This window comes from Coregonus lavaretus (assembly GCF_964263955.1).
Source record: "Coregonus lavaretus genome assembly, chromosome: 11".
Lineage (NCBI taxonomy): Eukaryota > Metazoa > Chordata > Actinopteri > Salmoniformes > Salmonidae > Coregonus > Coregonus lavaretus.
The window spans coordinates 31,557,879-31,582,905 of record NC_139998.1 but is presented as its reverse complement, the minus strand read 5'-3'; the positions used below and the strand labels follow the sequence as shown (position 1 = coordinate 31,582,905).

Genomic DNA, 25,027 nt, shown 5'->3' with positions numbered 1-25,027 from the left:
GCTAAATACAGGGAAATTCTTGAGGGAAACCTGTTTCAGTCTTCCAGAGATTTGAGACTGGGACGGAGGTTCACCTTCCAGCAGGATAATGACCCTAAGCATACTGCTAAAGCAACACTTGAGTTGTTTAAGGGGAAACATTTAAATGTCTTAGAATGGCCTAGTCAAAGCCCAGACCTCAATCCAATTGAGAATATGTGGTATGACTTAAAGATTGCTGTACACCAGTGGAACCCATCCAACTTGAAGGAGCTGGAGCAGTTTTGCCTTGAAGAATGGGCAAAAACCCCAGTGGCTAGATGTGCCAAGCTTATAGAGACATACCCCAAGAGAATTGCAGCTGTAATTGCTGCAAAAGGTGGCTCTACAAAGTATTGACTTTGGGAGGGGTGAATAGTTATGCACGCTCAAGTTTTCTGGTTTTTTTTTGTCTTATTTGTTGTTGGTTTCACAAGAAAATATATTTTGCATCTTCAAAGAGGTAGGCATGTTGTGTAAATCAAATGATACAAACGCCCCAAAAATCCATTTTAATTCCAGGTTGTAAGGCAACAAAATAGGAAAAATGCCAAGGGGGGTGAATACTTTCGCAAGCCACTGTACTTTCTGTCACACCTGTGTGTTCTGTGTGTGTCTTTTGCTGCCAACTTACCCCACGGCCACGCCAGTTACTAGTAGAACGTACACAGGCAATGACGTCAATGACGTCTGTCTAGACCACCATTTTCTACTCTAACCACATTAAGGGTGGTGTCCTTTATGATGTAACAATCTGTTGCATCTATCTTTAATTCAGTAAGAGCATATAGTTGTTCTATTTGTCTATAATGTCCTATTTACTTTCATGTGTTGTCCTGCCTTAGAAGCATGTCTGTCCCCTCCTGTCGAGTTGATGCTGTACGTACCGTCCCGTGACATGCCCACTGCTAGACACTTCTGCAGCCGGCAGTGCTGGCAGCGGTTGCGGCTGGTGCGGTCGATCAGGCAGTTTTTCTGACGGGGGCATGAGTAGGCCGCATTGCTCTGCTGACTCCTCCTGAAGAAGCCCTAAGACCGGAGAGAGGGAGGGGGAGACAGCCCTGATTATAATATTAACCACAGTGGCCCTGCTGTATCCAATGACGGATTTGCTTTTATTCCTCTAAACATAAAAGGATCTTGTGTTTCACTGGTACTTATTGAGAGTGATGAAGCCGACAATATTAATCACTATGGAGGGTACTGTTGCTAAAATAATGTACAAGAATACTACCATGCCATTGCTTTGCAGGCTATTGTGTTCTAGTGTCAGTTGTATAAAGAGCTATGTCGTTTTATTGAAGGGGTGGTGTGTTTTAATAATGTGTACTGCAGGGGGTGGTGTGTTTGGCTATGATCGTAATGGTAGGCAGTACATTTCTATAGTCTGGGTTATTAGTGTGTGTGGCACTAAAGAATGGCACACAGGATGGTACACCCACCCCGATTGGATTCCTCATCCTTTGACTTAATGAATTGATTCCGGCACATCATTAACATGCCCCACTCAACTGCTCCATACGCATATGTCTTAATTAGCTGCTCATTGACTGTTTAATTACAAGAAAACAGCTGACAGCTGCCAAGTTGCTTCATAATGGCAGCCATTATGGGAGCCGGGCTAGAACTGCTGGTGACAAGCAGCACTCTTTAATAATGCTGTGATTTATGGTCCAAACTCTTGTACTCGCACATATCATTAAATGCCTCTCTGCCTGGAGTAATTAGCAATCATTAAAGATACATTTCAGCAGCTTATTCTTCAGCGTTTTGTTTCTCCCGGCAGCTAGCTCCTGTCTGAGGGAGCGAGAGAGAGGTGCACTGAGGAGCAGCTGAAAGAGCCCCTGTCTCTCTGTAACACAGGAGGAAAACAGCAAAGGTGCTTCTGCCTGTCAGAGGAATACTAATGACTCGCCTGGTGACAAGCACAGGATCAAGAATACACTAGAAGCACAAAATACATTCCCCTTAACGTGAATGCCTGGTGTATTTGAAACAGTACAAAAGCTAGCTTCAATAAAAGCGGCATACAGCCAACAATCCCCTATAATTCAAAGCACTTCTTCTTTTGATGATTTTATTTCAAGAAAAGCAAGCTGCAGCAGAAGCAGAAACACTGAAGCAGCATGTCCCTGGGAGGGAGAGGCAGTACAAGGCAGAGGAGTCACATTGTCCTGCTAATAGTGAGGCTCTGTGATGTCCTCTGTGTGGCTTGACCACTTTAATGACGATGCTCTCTGTGTGTTTACACTTTATAGTCTCTCGCAAGATTGTTTCAAAAGTTAGACATCATGTTCAAAGGTATTTCTTTGTAAGTTTCTCCACTTTTCTGCTTCCTGTCTCTCTCCTTTCCCCCTAACACCCACATGTTCATTCTCTGGGAGCTTACCTTACAGCCTTCACATGTTATCACACCGTAATGGATGCCTGATGATTTGTCTCCACAGATCTTGCAGGGAATTATTTCGATTTGAGCTGGAGAGAAGAAGAAAAAAAATGAACATTTTGCTGTCACAAGTCACAGAACAACACCTTCACCATGGATGCATGGTGATACATGAAAGAGCACTGTGCTTCAAAAACATCTCATCCGGTTGCTTTGAATCCTCACTTCCACACAACACGACGAGTCGTGCATGAAGGAGGCCATTTTGAGTCTTCACTGAGCCACGAGCTAACCACTTTAAATGTGTGAATTTATATTGCAGGCACAAATTACATAAGGAAAAGTCACAGCCCTACTGAATAACAAAGACTACCATTCACCCACATGACTGGACTCCAGTGGAAAACATGACTTCAAAACCCGCTAAACCCAAGCAGTAAACCCAGATTAAATCCAGTATGGCCACAAAACAATTATAACATTCGTATTGGGCTGGTGAGTAGCTATATGATGCCCAGAGAGGTGGTCGGAAGGGAGAGGATGGAGGCTGTTGGTTGAAACAGTAGTAAAGTGCAGTAGAGTTCAGTGAGGGTGATAGTGTTCCGCTGCTGACAGGCTTGTGTGTGATTTAGCGGGCACAGAGGACACAGGCATGGGGGGGACAGGTCTCATCCATCCCGGTCTCCTGTTCAGGAGCAGAGCAGCAGGCCACAGGGCAGCAGGACACAGAGAGGCGGCTGAGACACAGAACTCTCAGCCTGTGCTACAGCTCTCATGCTTTATCACTGCAGCCTCTGACACAACGTCTCTCTCTGCCTCTACACTAGATCTATATCTATAATGCCAGCATCTCAGACTGCAACTGCTACAGCACGCCGTAGCACCAGACAAACTATGCTATCTGATCTACACTGAGGAAAGATTACAGTTGGATTCCTGCTCTATAGTGGCTCCCTCCAACTGCACAGATAGCCAATCAGAGCACAGAGCACTATGAAACCGCCTACTTTTACTAGTGCTGAAAATGTATAATTTGACTCTTCATGAGCCTTTCCAACCAGTACGCACTATGACAAGGTAGTCTCTCCACTAGCTTTATACACCAGGCCTAGTCCTCTTCTAAAGTGATCTGTCTTCCAGGCCAGGGTAGATAGGAGCTCTGTATTACTTAGATACACCTTCACAGCCAATCCCTTCAAATTCATTTGATCACATCAAATGGGCCTTCACTGAAGCTCCATCCAGAGGACTCAGAGCCCATTTAATCAGCTGCCTGGGAGCATCTGTTGTGTCATGTGGATAATGTCAGTGTCCCTGAGGCATGCCCAGAGGAGGGCCGCTGATCCACTAACCCTGTACCACTTTACACACACAGTCCCTCCATTCAGGAATCTCTGTTAGCCTGCTTTCTTATCACTGGTAGAGTCAACCAGACCTCTTCCCTAGAAGCAGAATTAGCCTACATTTCAGTCAAATTAACAAAGACAGCAGTGGCACATGCACCAGTCAGTTCTCATATGGAAAACACCTCAGATGGTTGTGTATCCTGCTGTACAATGGGGGCTAATGCACCTAGTCTGCCTAGATTAGAGGGAAAACAAACCAGGAGCCAGGTTTTGACAGGCTCGCTGAGAGGGTTACTTTATAATTAATCATTATGAATTTCTGCATTGTGTCGAGTCGGTTGTTGTTTTGGTTATCTCTGTATGAACACTGGCATTATGGGCAGTGCACTCCATTGTTTGTTTTTGTGTTCTCCCTGCATGAGCATTAGCGGTGCAGTGTGTTGCGACTCCTTTAGAATTTTTAGCCTCATTACTTACATAGTAAGTGAAGCGTGCAGTAATTAAAGGCCCAATGCAGCCATTGCTATATCAATATCAAATAATTTCTGGGTAACAAGCAAAAAAACTATTTCTCAAGCAATACTTTTGCTAGGACTGTCTGGGAGTGGGGAGGGGAAAACTTAAAACTAGCTGTTATTGGCAGAGAGGTTTGGAACTTTCTTTGTTATTGGTCTATTAATCAATTTACCGCTTGGTGATGTCACCAGGCAAGATGAAACTTCCGCCCATGCAAACAGGCTTTTTAGAAGGTCCTGTGTAGATTATATTTTCAACCAGCAACTATCAGGAAAAAACGCTGACCACATTTTTTCACACTTTTACAGAGTTAGTTTCAATAACTGTTGTAAAATATGATACAAAACACAGGAAAAACATAATCATGACTGCAATGGGCCTTTAAAGCTGGCTGGGGTGGTGATGGAGAAACAGGGCTGTGTTGGCGGGCCCTGGCCATTGGGTGGCAGTGCAGGGCTGTCACTATGACTGTGTCTGTAGCTGCCTCCTCTCCACTGAGCCAGCTTCCAGCTTCCAGCTTCCAGCCCCCTCTCTTGCCCACAGGCTCCAGGCTCTGAGCTCCTACAGGCTTAGGCTGCTGCTCGTCTCCCCTAACCCCCCATAACCTAGCTGCGAGAAGAAGCAGGGCTGGCTAGATGCTCGCTCAGGCCTGTCAGAGACTGTGCCACATCACGTGAAAGCAGAGGGAGTGGAAACGGCGGTGCGCCGGGCCAGGCTGGGCACACACACAGATGAGGATAGCTCACAAAGCCCTATCTGCAGCAGCGAGGACCTGAATGCACCAAGCCTCACCAGCTAACACCCTCTACTCCACAAACCTCTGAATGCTCGGTGCACTCAACAGTAAAAAAGGGTTTGTCTCCAGTCTGGCTAGGGGATGCTTTGTGGTTTGTTATGTAAAAAAAGAACCCAATCTAAATCTATGGTCATTTTAATCATGAAATAAGCAGTTTTCTGGTAGAGATACATAAAGAATAAATACAGAATAATGACATCAAATAAGCCATTAAGTTACCTATGCCATCAGTTCAAGTCAATATTTGGGTATAACTGAGCAAGCTGCACTCTTGAATGGCTGGTCCTGGGGCTCCCAGTCAGACTACACTTCAAATAGTGTGAGTGGTTTAAAATGAATTCACACAGGGGGCGATGGTCAAACAGAAAGGCATTGTGCCTGAGTACTTCAGATCTGGGAGTCAATATCTATTGACACGAGCTGTGGTGTTAACTGCCTCTCTGTGTGAGGCAGGCAGCTGCTGGCTCTGTGTCTGGGCTTGACCAGCGCTGCTCACTGCTGCTGAACCCATTCACAGTGCCTGCCTGCCTGTCTCCCAGCCTGCCTGTCTCCCTGCCTGTCTCCCTGCCTGCCTGTCCCCCTGCCTGCATGTCTCCCTGCCTGCCTGTCTCCCCTGTCTCCCTGCCTGTCTGCCTGCAATGCTCCCTCACTGCCTCTCTGCCTGCCCGCCTGCCTGCCAGGCAGCCCTGCCCGCCCGCCTGCCTGCCAGGCAGCCCTGCCGCCTGCTTAGGACATCAAAGCCAGGCACAGTGAGACGGGCAGTCATGCTAAAGCCCATCTCAGCAGTCTCCCATTACTCACAGCACTGTGAGATGGCCTCCACACACAGGCCACATCAAAGAGAAGGGGGACCTGCTGAAGCACACAGATAATGTTCTGTGAATCCTACCGCAGCATTCACACCATCACAAAATACCCATCCACAGAAATAATGAAAAAGGTAATGACTAAGATAAGGTGGAGGATAAAACCCTGGTGTGGGTGGCTTTCGGATTTCACAATGGATAGCGCATGGAGAGAGGACTGTGTAGTAGCCTAGCTTCATGTTGTATTGAAGTCCAGCTCCTCATAGGGCACAGCTTGTTAGAGGGGCTCTGTCTGTGTCCGTCGCTGTGCAGACACTGATTCACATCACATAAAGGCCCTTTGGAGACTGAGGATGACGTGTCACTCAGAGCACATGTTGAAGCCCCATCTGTGTCCCCCTCTGCCCTTCACTGTGTACCAAACAGCCCTGAGATCAAAGCCCAGATGAAGAGAACACTGCATTTATTAAAGCCCAGAAAATGAACAGAAAATAGTTTACACAATGAAAACAATGGTTTTGCCTTACCCATGCTAACTGCTCCCCGGCACTCTGTCATAGCGTACTGCGTTCTGTAGCTATCGCTTTAGCGCTGACATAAGCGTTACAAAGACAGTTGTTGTCAGAGTGAGCCTTTTCCCCTGCGCCTCTCAAATATGCTATAGCTTCATTTGTACCTGGAGAGCATAATTTAGGAGTGAGGAAAAGTGTGATGTTGACAAAATATATTGAAGGTATATAAATTATTAAAGGTTGATCCTTTAATGGTGAATATTGGATGTGAATTATTAATGTTACATTGCTACTCATTGGAGACAAGGTTGTTGTCTACAGTTAAGTAGCTAAGGTGCTCAACATCGTCTGAGGTAAAAAAAACTAAAACACATTAGCACCTTTTTATTTTCAGAATGGCATTTTTTTTTCTAAACACAAACAATATACTGTAAAAATGGATTAGCGCAGGAACGTGCATAGCAGTGCAAATACACTGACATATACAAATCATTACAGAGGCTCCATCTCCTAGTTATTCCCTCCTAGTTATTTCCTGGACCACTGGACTACTGTACTGACATAACCTTTAGAAGATTAGGATGATCCCTTACATTACAGGCACAAACTGAGGCTGACAGCTATTAGATCATTGGACTACTACACCTACTACAAGGGTGTTACATGTAGAGTAATAAAATATACACCATATCTCTGAGTGATGGAAGACCTCATAGAGTAAGGTATACTGTCTTCATCTGCCCTTTCATTGGACACATCTGTGGTGTGTATTCCAACATTATTAAATGGATAATTAATTTGAAGCGTATATTTGTGGTAAAAGCCTCTTACCAAGAGGCAGAAAATGTAAGACTGCAGCTATAGTGGTGGGAATGTTGTAAGGGTGGGGGTGTGAGTGTGTTGACAGCTGTCAGTGACCAAATGACGCAAGCCAGTGGGCTCATATTGGAGATTATGTAAGTGATTGGACAGCGATTCTGGGCCTTTATACAGAGCAGCATTATGGGCAGATTAACAATGGCTCTCCATTCCAACAAACAGGGACAAAACAGTTTAATCAAATTCTCTACTAAACATTTCACAACACAACAACAACAAGGCAAATGTTGAAAACGAACACATGACTACACACAGGGCTACAATACAGGAATCTGTTAGTAGAATCTCTAACCAAATACAGTTTACACAGGCAAAATACCATTGGTATGGTGGGTCAGTGGACTAGCTGGCAAGTGCTCAGTAAACCACATTTTGACTGCTAGATTAATTTCCCCCTTTGGCAGTGGAGATCAGCTGTAGTTTGATAAACATAGTCTATGCTAAATTGAAACCCATGATAGTCAGACAGACAGCATAACAAGAGCTATAATCAGATCCTGCCTCCTTTCATCTGCCAAGGCACTGCCTTCATGTTGTAGTCTAACAGAACAGAATGAGTGCTTTTTTATTCCCAATTGCACAGCAGAAGAAAGGTTATTTGAATGTCAGTGGCAAAGGACAGCAGTGGTACAGAGCACAGACAGAATAGTATAAATGTGTTATTTGTTTGGGGATTGGAGCCTGTTGGCTTATTACCATGAGGCTGTCCTCATGACATTTCTACTCCAGTGCAGCTCAGAGATACCACACTCAGAAATTCACCTGAAGAGGAAAATCCTGTATCATCATTTTAAACTGCCTCCGTCCATTCAACACACAAACCAGCCGAAGTCATCAACAATGTTTTACCATGAGGACTAGAACAGAGAAAAACATAATTGATACATTTTTGATGTCTCTATGCTAATTAATCTCTATCAACTGCCAGCCTAAGCTATGATCCCCCATCACTCGAGACCAGCAGCCATATTTGAGGCGATATTCTAGTTTCAGTGGAACAGCTCTGAGCTTCCCTATTATTCCTGCACTGCAAATAGAAATGACTAAAACCCAGGTCTGGACGATAGCCCTTGGCTGCTTTTGGGATGAACTCATGCGTGTGTCTCTGTGTTTGTTTGTGTGTGAGGACATTCATATTTCAACACTGCCAAAGTTGAGATGCCTGTACAACACAGCAGCACTTCTCTGCCTCTGTTTTTATTTGACTGCCTTATTGAAATGCATTCTGAGGGTGCAGGAGAGAGGAAGAGTAATTTGGGTACTCATTTATGTGTTGTTGTGGCAAAAATGTACGAGCTTCCTGACTGGGAGTCTGTGTGTTGCACTCTTGGGGAAACAACAAAAGGGTTTACAGAGAAGACGAGCACCGTGAAGGGGAGCATGTGTGGCGGCGCTTTCCTCCTCCCCCCCCCCCCCACCCCACACACACACACATTTGTTCAGTGACAGATGAAGGAAGCTGTGCCCCGGTACAGGGGACTCCAGTGCCACAGGGCACGCCCCCTCTCTGTCTGTCACTGTGTATCTGGGTCCCAGTCCCAGAGGAGGACATGGACAGGAGGGAAAGAGAGGCACACTGCATGCTCTGCTCTGATGCCAAAATATAGTCAATCTGGAGACTGCTGCACTCACTTATGCATTCATTCTGATTCTGCCTGCTCTGCTCCTTATCCCAGTTAATCATAGTAAGGTGAGCGGTAAACATCCAACATTTAAATGGAATTAAATGGAATTAAATTAATTGTTTACATGCTTTTAGAACACACTTCATGTACTTAAAGTGATCTGATCTAACACTGATTGTAGAGTTTTGTTGTTGTTTATTTTCTTGGCAGATACACACTGAAGCATGGCACTGGACTTGAGCGGAACTCAAAATCACTGAGGCTGAAATCACAGAGGACCAGTTGATTGACTACTTCAGGAGCCGTCCGTTTGGAAGCTGTTTAAATTCAGAGCTATGAAGGGGGAACGTCTCCTCTCCTGCTTCTGACCTTCGCTGGCCACTTGAGCTGAGAAGGCTGTGGTTAAAGGCTTGATTGAGGCTTGTCGTTGGCAAAGTGCCTTAGACCCTTTTTAGACTAGAGGCCATCACGCAACATTCTCGAAAGGTATCAGAAAAAATCCAGAGAATATACACTACGAGTCAAAAGTTTGGACACACCTACTCATTCAAGGTTTTATCTTTATTTTTACTATTTTTTACATTGTAGAATAATAGTGAAGACATCAAAACTATTAAATAACACATATGGAATCATGTAGTAACCAAAAAAGTGTTAAACAAAAGATTTGAGATTCTTCAAATAGCCACCCTTTGCCTTGATGACAGCTTTGCACATTCTTGGCATTCTCTCAACCAGCTTCATGAGAAAGTCACCTGGAATGCATTTCAATTAACAGGTGTGCCTTGTTAAAAGTTAATTTGTGGAATTTCTTTCCTTCTTAATGCATTTGAGCCAATCAGTTGTGTTGTGACAAGGTAGGGGGGGTATACAGAAGATTCCCCAATTTGGTAAAAGACAAAGTCCATATTATGGCAAGAACAGCTCAAATAAGCAAAGAGAAACGACAGTCCATCATTACTTTAAGACATGAAGGTCAGTCAATATGGAACATTTCAAGAACTTTGAAAGTTTCTTAAAGTGCAGTTGCAAAAACCATCAAGCTCTATGATGAAACTGGCTCTCATGAGGACCGCCACAGGAAAGGAAGACCCAGAGTTACCTCTGCTGCAGAGCATAAGTTAATTAGAGTTACCAGCCTCAGAAATTGCAGCCCAAATAAATGCTTCACAGAGTTCAAGTCACAGACACATCTCAACATCCACTGTTCAGAGGGGACTGCGTGAATCAGGCCTTCATGGTCAATTTGCTGCAAAGAAACCACTACTAAAGTACACCAATAAGAAGAGACCTGCTTGGGCCAAGAAACCCGAGCAATGGACATTAGACCGGTGGAAATTTGTCCTTTGGTCTGTAGTCCAAATGTGAGATTTTTGGTTCCAAACGCTGTGTCTTTCTGAGACGCGGTGTGGGTGAACGGATGATCTCCGCATGTGTAGTTCCCACCGTAAAGAATGGAGGAGGAGGTGTTATGGTATGGGGGTGCTTTGCCGGTGACACTGTCTGTGATTTATTTAGAATTCAAGGCACAATTAACCAGCATGGCTACCACAGCATTCTGCAGCGATACGCCATCCCATCTGGTTTGGGCTTAGTGGGACTATAATTATTTTTTCAACAGGACAATGACCCAACACACCTCCAGGCTGTGTAAGGGCTATTTTACCAAGAAGGAGAGTGATGGAGTGCTGTATCAGATTACCTGGCCTCCACAATCCCCCTACCTCAACCCATTGAGATGGTTTGGGATGAGTCGGACTGCAGAGTGAAGGAAAAGCAGCCAACAAGTGCTCAGCATATGTGGGAACTCCTCCAAGACTGATTGGTTGAGAGAATGCCAAGAGTGTGCAAAGTTGTCATCGAGGCAAAGGGTGGCTACCTTGAAGAATCTAAAATATACATTTACATTTTAGCAGACGCTCTTATCCAGAGCGACTTACAGTTAGTGAATACATTTTTCATACTGGCCCCCCGTGGGAAACGAACCCACAACCCTGGCGTTGCAAGCGCCATGCTCTACTAACTGAGCTACACGGGGCCATATATACAATATAATTTGATTTGTTTAACACTTTTTTGGTTACTATATGATTCCATATGTGTAATTTCATAGTTTTGATGTCTTCACTATTATTCTACAATGTAGAAAATAGTAAAAATTAAGAAAAACCCTTGAATGAGTAGGTGTGTCCAAACGTTTGACTGGTACTGTACGTTTTACTGTGATGCAAAGCTGCGAAAAGCTCATGGCTCGCCCACAACCTCAGGAGGTTGAGTCAAATGCTCTACAGTAAAATTCTTAATAGCAGTGCAATGTTTTTGAAATAGCTGAAATGTATAGGTATTTTCCTTATTATTAGAAACTTGTTTTACTGAGATTTTACCTGAAATTGTATTAACAGCCTATTACATTCTGAAATTGTCACAGTCCCTTTAAGAAAAGTAATCTCAACTGTATTTTTTTGCTTGGCTGTGCAGAGCCACCATCCTGCGGCAAGAAGCTTTGCAAGCAAGCAGCAGGAGTTAGCTGTGTATTGTCAGCTAATTTAATGTATATGGACGAGAAAATAAACCCTTTAATTGTTTGCATATGCTTGTGAATTGTTGCATTATTCAAGAGTGTATTATGTCTTAGAAGAAAAGTTGCTCGCATTGTTGAATAGTTTGTAGCTAGCTATGCTTACTGGCTAGTAGAAATGGCTACTGTGATATTTACGGTCAATTTGAGCTGCGGACCAAGAATGTTGCTTTGCCAGCCACAACGAAAGGTAAGGCAAGGATGTTATGTGAATTGAAAAGTTTATTTACATGTTATGTTAATTGAAATTTAGTCCCGATACCTCTCTTAAATGAGAATAAGCCCATAGTTAAGCACCTCTCAAGCCAACACACTGGCATAGGAATACACAGGGACATATATGGTACAATGCCTTCAGAAAGTATTCACACCCCTTGAATACTTATTTTCCACCATAATTTGCAAATAAATTCATTAAAAATCCTACAATGTGATTTTCTGGATTTTTTCTCCTCAATTTGTCTGTCATAGTTGACGTGTACCTATGATGAAAATTACAGGCCTCTCTCATCTTTTTAAGTGGGAGAACTTGCACAATTGGTGGCTGACTAAATACTTTTTGCCCCCACTGTATATATATATATATATATATATATACTTAACAAATAAATATATATAAACGCAACATGTAAAGTGCTGGTCCAATGTTTAATGAGCTGAAATAAAAGATCACATAAATGTTCCATACACACATAAAGCGTATTTCTCTCAAATGTTGTGCACATATTTGTTTACATCCCTGTTAGTAAGCATTTTATCCTTTGTCAAGATAATCCATCCACCTGACAGGAGTATTTCTGTCTGTAATAAAGCCCTTTTGTGGGGAAAAACTCATTCTGATTGGCTGGGCTTCTCAGTGGGTCGGCCTGGCTCCCAAGTTGGTGGGCCTATGCCCTCCCAGGCCCACCCATGGTTGTGCCCCTCCCCAGTCATGTGAAATCCATAGATTAGGGCCTAATGAATGTATTTAAATTGACAGATTTCCTTATATGAACTGTAGCTCAGCAAAATATTAGAAATTGCTGCATGTTGCATTTATATTTTTGTTCAGTATAAATATATATATATATATATTTTTTAATCCAACCACAGGAGCCCGCTCTCAATGTTCAAAATACAAAATACACCAGAGAGCATAATTTAGCCACAGAGAATCAATAGTTTCTAAAAAATAACTGTAGATTACATTTTATCACGAGCACATACAGTGGGGAAAAAAAGTATTTAGTCAGCCACCAATTGTGCAAGTTCTCCCACTTAAAAAGATGAGAGAGGCCTGTAATTTTCATCATAGGTACACGTCAACTATGACAGACAAAATGAGAAAAAAAAATCCAGAAAATCACATTGTAGGATTTTTTATGAATTTATTTGCAAATTATGGTGGAAAATAAGTATTTGGTCAATAACAAAAGTTTCTCAATACTTTGTTATATACCCTTTGTTGGCAATGACACAGGTCAAACGTTTTCTGTAAGTCTTTCTGTAAGTCTTTTCACACACTGTTGCTGGTATTTTGGCCCATTCCTCCATGCAGATCTCCTCTAGAGCAGTGATGTTTTGGGGCTGTCGCTGGGCAACACGGACTTTCAACTCCCTCCAAAGATTTTCTATGGGGTTGAGATCTGGAGACTGGCTAGGCCACTCCAGGACCTTGAAATGCTTCTTACGAAGCCACTCCTTCGTTGCCAGGGCGGTGTGTTTGGGATCATTGTCATGCTGAAAGACCCAGCCACGTTTCATCTTCAATGCCCTTGCTGATGGAAGGAGGTTTTCACTCAAAATCTCACGATACATGGCCCCATTCATTCTTTCCTTTACACGGATCAGTCGTCCTGGTCCCTTTGCAGAAAAACAGCCCCAAAGCATGATGTTTCCACCCCCATGCTTCACAGTAGGTATGGTGTTCTTTGGATGCAACTCAACATTCTTTGTCCTCCAAACACGACGAGTTGAGTTTTTACCAAAAAGTTCTATTTTGGTTTCATCTGACCATATGACATTCTCCCAATCCTCTTCTGGATCATCCAAATGCACTCTAACAAACTTCAGACGGGCCTGGACATGTACTGGCTTAAGCAGGGTGACACGTCTTGCACTGCAGGATTTGAGTCCCTGGCGGCGTAGTGTGTTACTGATGGTAGGCTTTGTTACTTTGGTCCCAGCTCTCTGCAGGTCATTCACTAGGTCCCCCCGTGTGGTTCTGGGATTTTTGCTCACCGTTCTTGTGATCATTTTGACCCCACGGGGTGAGATCTTGCGTGGAGCCCCAGATCGAGGGAGATTATCAGTGGTCTTGTATGTCTTCCATTTCCTAATAATTGCTCCCACAGTTGATTTCTTCAAACCAAGCTGCTTACCTATTGCAGATTCAGTCTTCCCAGCCTGGTGCAGGTCTATAATTTTGTTTCTGGTGTCCTTTGACAGCTCTTTGGTCTTGGCCATAGTGGAGTTTGGAGTGTGACTGTTTGAGGTTGTGGACAGGTGTCTTTTATACTGATAACAAGTTCAAACAGGTGCCATTAATACAGGTAACGAGTGGAGGACAGAGAATCCTCTTAAATAAGAAGTTACAGGTCTGTGAGAGCCAGAAATCTTGCTTGTTTGTAGGTGACCAAATACTTATTTTCCACCATAATTTGCAAAAAATTCATTAAAAATCCTTCAATGTGATTTTCTGGATTTTTTTTCCTCATTTTGTCTGTCATAGTTGACGTGTACCTATGATGAAAATTACAGGCCTCTCTCATCTTTTTAAGTGGGAGAACTTGCACAGTTGGTGGCTGACTAAATACTTTTTTTCCCCACTGTACAGGTAACTTCCAAAATAAAGGAAACACCAATATAGTGTCTTAATAGGGCGTTGGGCCACCACGAGCTGCCAGAACAGCTTCAATGCGCCTTGGCATAGATTCTACAAGTGGACCTAAACCATGCCAGGAAAATGCACCCCACACCATAACATATTACTTGTATCCCTCAATTATTCAAGTGTGTCCTTTGTTTAGGCAGTTACCGGTTGCCTACAGTCGAGAAGGCCGTAATTGCCAAATTTACTGCTTGTGGCCATAGACATATAATCCTTAGAAGGGTTTTGGAACCTCTTACCCTGGCAATTTGACTATTAAACTCATAGGTACACTAGCAATGGCTGCCAGTCCTAACTTGAATGGGAACTGCCATCTACGGATGAAACTGTATTTCTATGGTTGGTTGCGGCTGTCTGTTTGCTTTTTCCAAATTTCAAAATACAATCGCGGTGAAAACGTACAGTTTGGAAAGCAAATGCCTAATGCTGAAAAGAGAAGACAAATCTGTCTGTAGAACCAATAAACAATTTTTTTTCTCAACAACTCCCAATTATTTGCAAACAACAGCACAGTTTTTCAAAGTAGCTCATCTTGAGATAGGCTATTGCCAAGACGAGCACATCGGCCATCACCATGAGTAGTAGTCTATGGCTTCATCTTCATCATTAGGTGAGTCAGTGTGCCACTGGAAATGTTATTTAGTAGCCTACTGTAAATACTGTATATTTCCTCCTATTATTGTATAATCTGTGTGTCGCTTCATTGGCCTGGGCTATTGTTTGTTTCAATTCAAGACCGGATTGATCTCAGTTTGTCAGTGTCAGAGTAGCCACTCATTTCGAGCATTTGTGTGGTATTAAAAAAGATTCAGCTAATGTCTTCTATCGTGTAAATGACGTAGAATTGCATGAAATGCCACATCGCAAATGTTATTATGGCTTTATTATAAAGGGCCTAGGATTTCTTAGTCCGGCCCTGGCTGACCCTCAGCTAAATCCATAGATACAGCACTATGGCATTCCCCCTGACATCAAGGTGGCTTTGTGTCTCAAGAGATGAATCAAAGAGCAGTCACAGAGTATGTCAAAGTCCTGAATATCCGTTTACACAACATGTTCTATGGATTGTGCTGTGGTGTACCTCAAGGCCAACTATCAGGCTGCTAGAGAGATGATGGAGTCGATGCTTTGAGAGAGAGGCTTTGTTAAGAGAATGTTGTCACTGATTTCTCAGTGGATGTTATTCTATTTATGCCCAAGCCTTCATTACACAACAGTTAATACTTGTAGTACGCTGACGAGTGACATTACAGCAACTCTGCCACTCCGTTTGAAGGTCCTGTGTTCTAATCAGCACGGAAAGAGAAGGCAAGGACAGGCAAGACGAATGACATCAACGGTCAGGCGATACTTCCAGGGACGTGTGATTGAGACAAATGGGGCTTGTTACATTCGCAGGGATACTGAATCCTGTCCCCCACAGATCCAGGGGAGATAGAGCTGAAACTAGAGGCACCCAACCTTTCCAGAGATCAGCGGTGTCATGGAACCTCAGAAAAATAGCTTTCTCAAACACTGGATCCAGTCACTGTCTCACTGCTTTTCACTCAGCACTTTTGTCTTCCACCATGCGAGCCCTATTCAGATACCTTGACTTGGTCCTCTCCTGTAAGTCCAGAGAGCGAAATGGAGTGTGTGTGAGAGCAAGAAACATTTACTGATCCATTAACGAAACCTTCACTATTAGTGTCTTAAGTAACTGAACATTTCCATCAAGCATCATTTACCTTTAATTATACTAAATGTGCAAAATGATTTGACTCCAAACACTTGATTACCATAATGTTAAATACTTACTTCTGATAAAATTTACAAGGCACAAAAAATACATGTATTTATTCAATTATGCTGCTGGCAGTATCCGTCTGGCTGATTAAAGCCAAATAATTACTATCAATATGAATGGCTTGACAGAGTCCTTATCATTGTGGAAACCACTTTTATAATGCTGTAAAACTAGCATGTATTCACAGGTAGATACTGCATTATACTGGAAGCATTACCATTAAATAATGTCACTTCTATTTAAAATACACCTGCATCCCTGGGTATGCAAAAGTACATCAATGAATGCTTATTTATTTTTCCCCATTCACTGCAGAGGAACTTCCATGATCTTTAACAGTTGAGCCAGGCTATATGAAGCACATTCCTAGATAACAGGGGAGTATGAGAAGTTGTCTGCTGCAACACAGAGTTCACAGACAACTTACAGCGTGCGAGGCACAGTCCCCCTGCACCAGTCCCCTGCACAGTCCCACTGTTTTCATAGCCCTACATACACTGGCCTGGTTTGGTTTATCATGGCAGGATTAAGCAGCCATGCACAAAGCATGCTTCTCTCCTTACACGCTTTGTTTGCAGAAGGGGGCCAGAGCAGACCGTTCGCTACCTAGCTGCCTGCAACCTTTGGGTGAACCTGCTTCAGTGACTGTCGGTGAATGTGCCGTGGAGCTTAATCCCAGGCAAATAAAGAAGTGGTAAGATTAATGATTGCATAAACACATCCCAAAAACCCTGGAATAATAATCAGTACTTCAGCCCATTCTGTTCAGATGCAAAGGCTCTTAGAGTCAGCTGACAGCCAGTAAATCCCTCACTCCCCACCACCTCACCTCAACCAGGAAGCTGCCATGTTTTGTTGCTTCATCAACACCAGGAAGCAGTCAATAGTTTCCACTGGACAGGCAGGATACTCCATGCAGGCTACACCGGGAGAGAACTACTTAGCCAGAGCTGGAGACAGACAGGGACTTCCAGAGTACTAAAGTGGCTCTCCTCTACTCCCCCTTCTACCACATGGTGTCAAGGCCACAGTGCTCAATATCTGGCCCTCAGAGCAAGGCCCACAGCAGACGCCTGTCACAGCCACTAATGAACACAGGATGGTTTGTCATAAAGCTTCCTTTTTAACACAATCCTTAGAAGTCTGTCAACCTGTTATTCATTATAAGTTCTCAGAAGAGAAGGAACTTCAAGACTGTGCAAAAACAGTTTAGTTGATGTCAAGAAAGACAATACCAATCTTATCGCTGGTATGTACAGCAATAAATCACAGCTCCAAACCAAACAAAGCCATTAAAATGCCATAAGGGGCATGCTCCCGTCCCAACGTCCATGTGTCCCTGTCATCTCTATGAAGTGTGCAGCTTCACAGCTGGTTCCTCCCAGACAACCCAGTCTCTGATAAGGCCTGGTACAGTATAGAGTGGAGAAGGTAGTATGGAGTCAGGTCTGATACAGACAAAGAGTGGGATGGAGAGAGAAGGGAAGAGGGGAAGCGGGGGTCCAGGCCAGGGTGGGGGAGCATGGGACGTGCAGCTAGGGTAGATGGGGTGTGAGGGCTCCCTCTCCAGAAGGCTGCTCCCCAGTATGAGCACAGAAAAAGCCCCCCTGCCTAATGAGGGGTGAAGTGGAGCCCCCTGTGGGCCCCCCCAGGCACATTCATTAGGAGATGAAAAACCGTTTCCCGCAACAGAGCAAGCACCCGCCTCGGCCTGGACATGTTTAATTTAGGGCCATGTGAAGAGAAGCCAGATTGGCCAGGTCCAATCTACCAGGCCAGGGGAGCCTATAACAGACAGGGCCTGCTGAGCCTGAGGAGGAGAGAGTACTGTACTCTACAGTGGCTCCATTGTGCTATTCTCCTATTGACAGAGGTTGTAAGGGCTATCAGCACATGCCAAGCCTATAATGGTCAGATAAATAAATTGAACAGGAGGTCAAGTACGTAAAACAATAGAAAATACAATAATCCACAGTAAGTCTGTATGAGGTAACAGAGAAACTAAGAGGATGTTTTTAAGTTCAGTTGCATTTTGTTGCTTACTGCTGTTATCGTCTCTCATGCTCAAGGCAAAAAATTATAGATTAATTTAGCTAGTGGTGGTTAGTGGAATGGAACTACCCACTGGGCACACACTGGTTGAATCAACATTATTTTCACGTTCAATGAAATGACGTGGAACCAACATGGACTAGACGTTGAATTGACTGCCCAGTGGGTAGGCAATATGATAATGCAACTTCACATTCTGCTGGTAGAATATGGTAACAAGCATTTGTGACACTACAGACACTCGCAAATGCAATCAAGGTATACCATTCTAAGATATAATATTGAAAATATACACGGAGTATACAAAACATTAAGAACAAAACATTTCCATGACATAGACTGACCAGTTGAATCCAGGTGAAAGCTATGATCCCTTATTGATGTCACTTGTTAAACCCTCTTCAATCAGTGTAGATGAAGGCGAGGAGACAGGTTAAAGAAGGATTTTTAAGCCTTGAGACAATTGAGACATGGATTGTGTATGTGTGTCATTCAGAGGGTGAATGGGCAAGACACAATATTTAAGTGCCTTTGAACGGGGTATGGTAGTAGGTGCCAGTTGCACCGGTTTGTGTCAAGAACTGCAACGCAGTTTCCCGTGTGTATCAAGAATGATCCACCACCCAAAGGACATCCAGCCAACTTGACACAACTGTGAGAAGCACTGGAGTCAACATAGGCCAGAATCCTTGTGGAGGGCTTTCGACACGCTTTCAACACCATGCCCCGACGAATTGAGTCTGTTCTGAGGGCAAAAGGGGGGGTGGCAACTCAATAGCAGGAAGGTGTTCCTAATGTTTGATATACTCAGTGTATATCTGTAAAATATCATTGCTTAAAACACTCATGCTGTTTTGTGAACGCAATAGAGAAGACACAGCTCCAGTCCATTCACACTGCAACACATAAAGAGAAGAGGGGCATTACAGGGTATCTCTCCATGAGAAATCAAATACATCCCTTCTTATCACAACTGCATATCCTTGTTCCTTATCTATCCTCTTATTTATTACGACTGTCTCCTTGCCTTGTTAGATATGTAGAAGCAATCTCCCGTAATTAGCAACTGCTAACCTTTGGGGTGCTAATCCCCTGTGAATTGTGGATTTGTACATCAAAGCAACACTCTTCCATATAGCTGGTGCTTGAAATTACAGTCGATTTCAAACCTACAATTATTTGTATAGCATGGATGCAAACAGCCTCCTCTTTTACATATCCCAGAATCCCGTGGGTTTGCAGTAAAGAATACTTAATCTAGCTTTGGGACACAACATCGGGAGTCTGTATATTTGTTGGACTCCCTGAGTTGTGCATAGTTCTGGTGGGTGGCGACGGAAAATAACCCTTTTACAATATAGCCGGCTTCACCCCAAAAAAGTTTTCTGTCAACAAAGGTATATGTATAATCTCTAGGAACTATACTTAAGTAAAGTGAAATGTGTCCCTCGCTATCAAATAAACATCTGAATCCAACTTTGTCTGAACCGCACCATGTTCCTGCTGTGTAGACAGAGGTAGATTTCGTGGTAGGATGTGCATGGTCTAATGGCAGCCCACTGTCTAACTCAGCAGGAATATGGTGTGGTTCAGACAAAAGTTGTATTCAGATGTACACAGACTCCCGATGTTGTGTCCCAAAGCTAACTTAATACACTCCAGTGGAATCCAAAGATAGAGTTAACACTGGATTCCAAAATTCAGATGCGCAGCCAAGTGCCTGCTGTGCATGTAAAGTGGAAAAAGCTTCCACTTTTGCATCGTAAAGATTAGATTTCTTTGGTGACTTAGATGCATCACATAAGAAGCAGGCAATTGCTATGGGGGATAAAATGAAACATGCTTAAACAATGGAGCATGACTACATTGCCAGTTGTCAGCCCGTCCTTTTCCCAGGCATTAATTTAAACTTAATTAAACAATCAATGTCTGCCTCTATGTCTAATGTAAGGGCTTGTCCAGGGCTGTGTTAATGGGGTGCGTGCTCTGATGTTTAGATGCTGCAGAAATGTGTGCCCTTTCCCATTCAAGGCCAGGCTAAATCCATTGTGCAGAGAAGGCAGAGATTATACAGAGAGGGAAAACATCAGATCTTTCCAGAGCTTCCCCCACACACACACATGCACACGCACACTCACACAGGAAGCGGGAGAAGGCATCTTTGAGAATTCACAGGGAAGGTGCCTCCAGCATTAATTTTCCCTAATGAGAGACATGAGTAACACATATGTCAGAGAGGTATGTGCACCAGGGGAGAGAGGTAGTGTTTCATTATGTCAATCCCAAAAATGTATCCTTCTATCACATCAATGTCATATGTTATTGTGGTTAAGTATCATACATTAAAAAAAAAGTGGATTGGATAAGGGCCAGACTTAGTCAACTTTATTTGTATACATTTAAACCCAGGACTACATGTTTATCTTTGATATTTTCAATTGTATGACATCCTCTGTAGATTAAGGTACTGTATTTACATGCATGTTCAAAACATGGGACATGCATCACAAAGGTGGAACAAGAACCTTAAGACTGGAAATAAAAGGGATTATCTTGTGAAACAGGTTGACACAAAGATCACCCTGCTATACTCCTATTGGTTTGTGATTAAATAGCGATGAATTAACAATGTTGTTGTTAAGTATTTAGAGGCAATCCTACACCTCCACTGAAACATAAGCTACTCATCTATTTACATACCTTGCTGTAACAGGGATCAAATCAAAAATCAAATCAAATCACATTTAATTTGTCACATGCGTCGAATACAACAGGTGTAGACCTTATCGTGAAATGCTTACTTACAAGCCCTTAACCAACAATGCAGTTTTAAGAAAATAGAGTTAAGAAAATATTTACTAAATAAACTAAAGTAAAAAATATAAAAAATAAAAATAAATTACACAATAAAATAACAATAATGAGGCTATATACAGGGGGTACCGGTACCGAGTCAATGTGCGGGGGTACAGGTTACACTTAGATGACCATGCTAAATGGTAACTGACACCATAGCCCAGAACATCTGACATAAAATGTATGCATAAGTGGGCAAGTGTGTTTCAATGTCATGGAAAACCTGAGCGTGACAGGTGGAATCAAGATTCATATAGCTGTCCACTCTGTGTGTGTCAGACCAGACATAGCTTAGCACTTAGTGCTTAGCGGGTGGCTGAATCTTCCAAAGTCCTCTCCACATATGTGCAGTGATGTCAGATTTATAGTCAGTAAAAAGGTAACACTATGAAAAACTTGGAGGTTTGGCTGTGAGTGATAGCAATAACCTTGCATGTAGCGGAACGATGATTTATGCACCATGGCTTGGGAGAGCAGAGCACAGTAATGTAAATGTGTATGATGACTGGGCTGCTGCTACCTGACTGTAACATTGATGGGGCAGACTCAGAGAAAAGATTTGGAACCAAATTGCTTCATCTGTTTTCCATTCCATTTGGGGTTTATGGAAAAGCGTAAAAGACAGACAAACAGAGGCTGATATTTTGCCCTCATGTCACGCATTCACACACAGATTCATCTCTCACTTTAGAAGCCAAATGATACGCCTAATTTTCCGCGAGCACTGTTATTTTTAACTTCTCCAGCTGTCAGATAATATAGCTTGACTGTCAGAGCTGGTGTGCATGTTACAATGTTGCAAACTCCTTTCAATTTACCGTTCCCTTTGAGCGAATTACAAAACGCACATTCCATTAGTTTGGCTGATTGATGTTCCTTTTCCCTTATCAAAACCAAAGGGAGATTAAAAAGACAGTTGACTGGATGGAAATGGAGACTTCCAAAGAGCTATCTGAATTTGGCTTTGCCTTGAAAAGTTCTCAGAAATCACTTGGGAGAATAAGCTCTGCTTATTAATTGGATAGAACAATGTCTTCTCCAGACTATATTCTGTTCTGAATGATCAAGCATTCGAATATGCTATAAAGGCCTTTTTCATTGCTATTCATTGCATTGTGGTGTTCACAGATTTTTATAGTAGGTCCTCTACAGTTGCTCTTACATTGACCTTCTTGACCAATGTCAAGACCTGGCAGCTTTGAACATACAAACTACAGATCTTATTTTTCTGGATAATTTTATGCAAAGACAACAGGACAACATAAACATGTCCCTTATGGCCATTGATCTTTATATAGCAACAGATGCTCTCAAACACTGGCTCTTTTACAAAGTCAGTTATATAACATCCAGTCAAACTGTCATTAATCAATCCATCCAGTTGCATTGTGAAGTTGTGGCATCTAGGCCAAGGGGTCTAACTGATGTAATCTAGATGGGCACTAATGGATCCTGTAGCCCCAGCTCATCAGATAACAATGTAAATCACAGACCTCTGAGTGGGTGTGCAGGTAAGGCTACACTCACAGCCAGTGCCCAACTAACGGCTACATTTACATGGCGCTGAATTGATTAAGTCATGGTAAGACATTGGCTAATTATGTTCTTACGACCATAACAAGGGAACATAACACTCTCCATAGAGCTAGCCTCTCCATAGAGCTAGCCTCCTCTCCATAGAGCTAGCCTCCTCTGCACAGAGCTAGCTATAGAGCTAGCCTCCTCTCCATAGAGCTAGCCTCTCCATAGAGCTAGCCTCCTCTCCATAGAGCTAGCCTCCTCTCCATAGAGCTAGCCTCCTCTCTATAGAGCTAGCCTCCTCTCCATAGAGCTAGCCTCCTCTCTATAGAGCTAGCCTCTCCATAGAGCTAGCCTCCTCTACATAGAGCTAGCTATAGAGCTAGCCTCCTCTCCATAGAGCTAGCCTCTCCATAGAGCTAGCCTCCTCTCCATAGAGCTAGCCTCCTCTCTATAGAGCTAGCCTCTCCATTGAGCTAGCCTCCTCTCTATAGAGCTAGCCTCCTCTCCATAGAGCTAGCCTCCTCTCTATAGAGCTAGCCTCTCCATAGAGCTAGCCTCCTCTACATAGAGCTAGCTATAGAACTAGCCTCTGCATAGAGCTAGCCTCCTCTCCATAGAGCTAGCCTCCTCTCTATAGAGCTAGCCTCTCCATAGAGCTAGCCTCCTCTCTATAGAGCTAGCCTCCTCTCCATAGAGCTAGCCTCCTCTACACAGAGCTAGCTATAGAGCTAGCCTCCTCTCCATAGAGCTAGCCTCTCCATACAGCTAGCCTCCTCTCCATAGAGCTAGTCTCCTCTCCATAGAGCTAGCTATTGAGCTAGCCTCCTCTCCATAGAGCTAGCCTCTCCATAGAGCTAGCCTCCTCTCCATAGAGCTAGCATCCTCTCTATAGAGCTAGCCTCTCCATTGAGCTAGCCTCCTCTCTATAGAGCTAGCCTCCTCTCCATAGAGCTAGCCTCCTCTCTATAGAGCTAGCCTCCTCTCTATAGAGCTAGCCTCTCCATAGAGCTAGCCTCCTCTACATAGAGCTAGCTATAGAGCTAGCCTCTGCATAGAGCTAGCCTCCTCTCTATAGAGCTAGCCTATCCATAGAGCTAGCTTTAGAGCTAGCATCCTCTCCACACAGCACATCAGCTATACACAGAGCTCCCGTTAAAGCACGTCCCACTGTCCTAATAACCACCTGACCTGACCCCTATTGTTTGCCAACTAAAAAGAACTGCAGCAGGTTATGTAACTGCAGTAGGCACATTTTTGATTTGAGATTTTAGTCATTTAGCAGACGCTCTTATCCAGATCGACTTACAGTTAGTGAGTGCATACATTTTTCACATCCGGGGACTGGGTCTGTTAACTAGGCCAGGCCTGGACTGTCAATCAGTCAGCTGCCTGCCTGGTCTGCCTGACTGGTCTCTGGAAATAAACCTAACATGCCCAGGCCCTGACACACCATGACAGGGATTAGGCCTGAGCTGGCCATTCGGGTAAAACAAGATAAATACTAGACTTAGCCACGACCCTGGGATTACCACCCCTCAGCTAAGGTGACCATACCTGGGCTCAGGTTTACCTTTGTAACAATGATGTCCTAACCTTTATGTCTAACAGTGAATTACGGTGGTTAGCAGACTGAATACTTTCCGTGGATGTTCCATCAGAACCAAAAGCAGGCCAGGAAGGAGGGTTCCTGGAAGTCTAGTTCAAAATGACAACAGGATTCCAAGACATTGTAAGGTCATATGGCAAGCCTTACTCCCTTACTCGTATACACTACATACACTATACATACAAAAGTATGTGGACACCCCTTCAAATTAGTGGTTGCTGACAGTTGTATAAAATGGAGCGCACAGCCATGCAATCTCCATAGACAGAAATTGGCAGTCACGTTTCAACAAGTCAGTTTGTCAAATTTCTGCCCCGGTCAACTGTAAGAGCTGTTATTGTGAAGTGGAAACGTCTAGGACCATTACAAGCTCACAGAATGGGACCGCCGAGTGCTGAAGTGCGTAGCGTGTAAAAATGGTCTGTCCTCGGTTGCAACACTAACTACCGAGTTCCAAACTGTCTCTGGAAGCAACGAATAATGGTCTGCAGCAGTTTTTCATGGTTCGGGCTAGGCCCCTTAGTTCCAGTGATGGGAAAACTTAACACTACAGCATACAATGACATTCTAGACGATTCTGTGCTTCCAATTTTGTGGCAAGAGCTTGGGGATGGCCCTTTGCTGTTCCAGCATGACAATGCGCCCGTGCACAAAGCGAGGTCCATACAGAAATGGTTTTTCGAGATCGGTGTGGAAGAACTTGACTGGCCTGCACAGAGCCCTGACCTCAACCCCATCAAACACCTTTAGGATAAATTGGAACGGCGACTGCGAACCAAGCCTAATCGCCCAACATCAGTGCCCTACCTCACTAATGCTCTTGTGGCTGAATGGAAGCAAGTCTCCGCAGCAATGTTCCAACATCTTGTGGAAAG

General features: G+C 43.5%; 1 protein-coding gene across 1 annotated transcript in view; it reads right to left on the bottom strand.

The window, feature by feature from the left end:
* LOC311137795 (nuclear receptor ROR-alpha A-like) overlaps nucleotides 1–25,027 on the bottom strand; it is a 286,358-nt gene that overhangs the window by 15,584 nt on the left and 245,747 nt on the right. The window contains exons 4-5 of the mRNA XM_084172381.1: nucleotides 2,408–2,493; nucleotides 906–1,047 (exon numbers count right to left, since the gene is read on the bottom strand). Coding sequence (XP_084028507.1) covers nucleotides 906–1,047; nucleotides 2,408–2,493 — 228 coding nt within the window. The remainder of the gene's footprint in view (nucleotides 1–905; nucleotides 1,048–2,407; nucleotides 2,494–25,027) is intronic.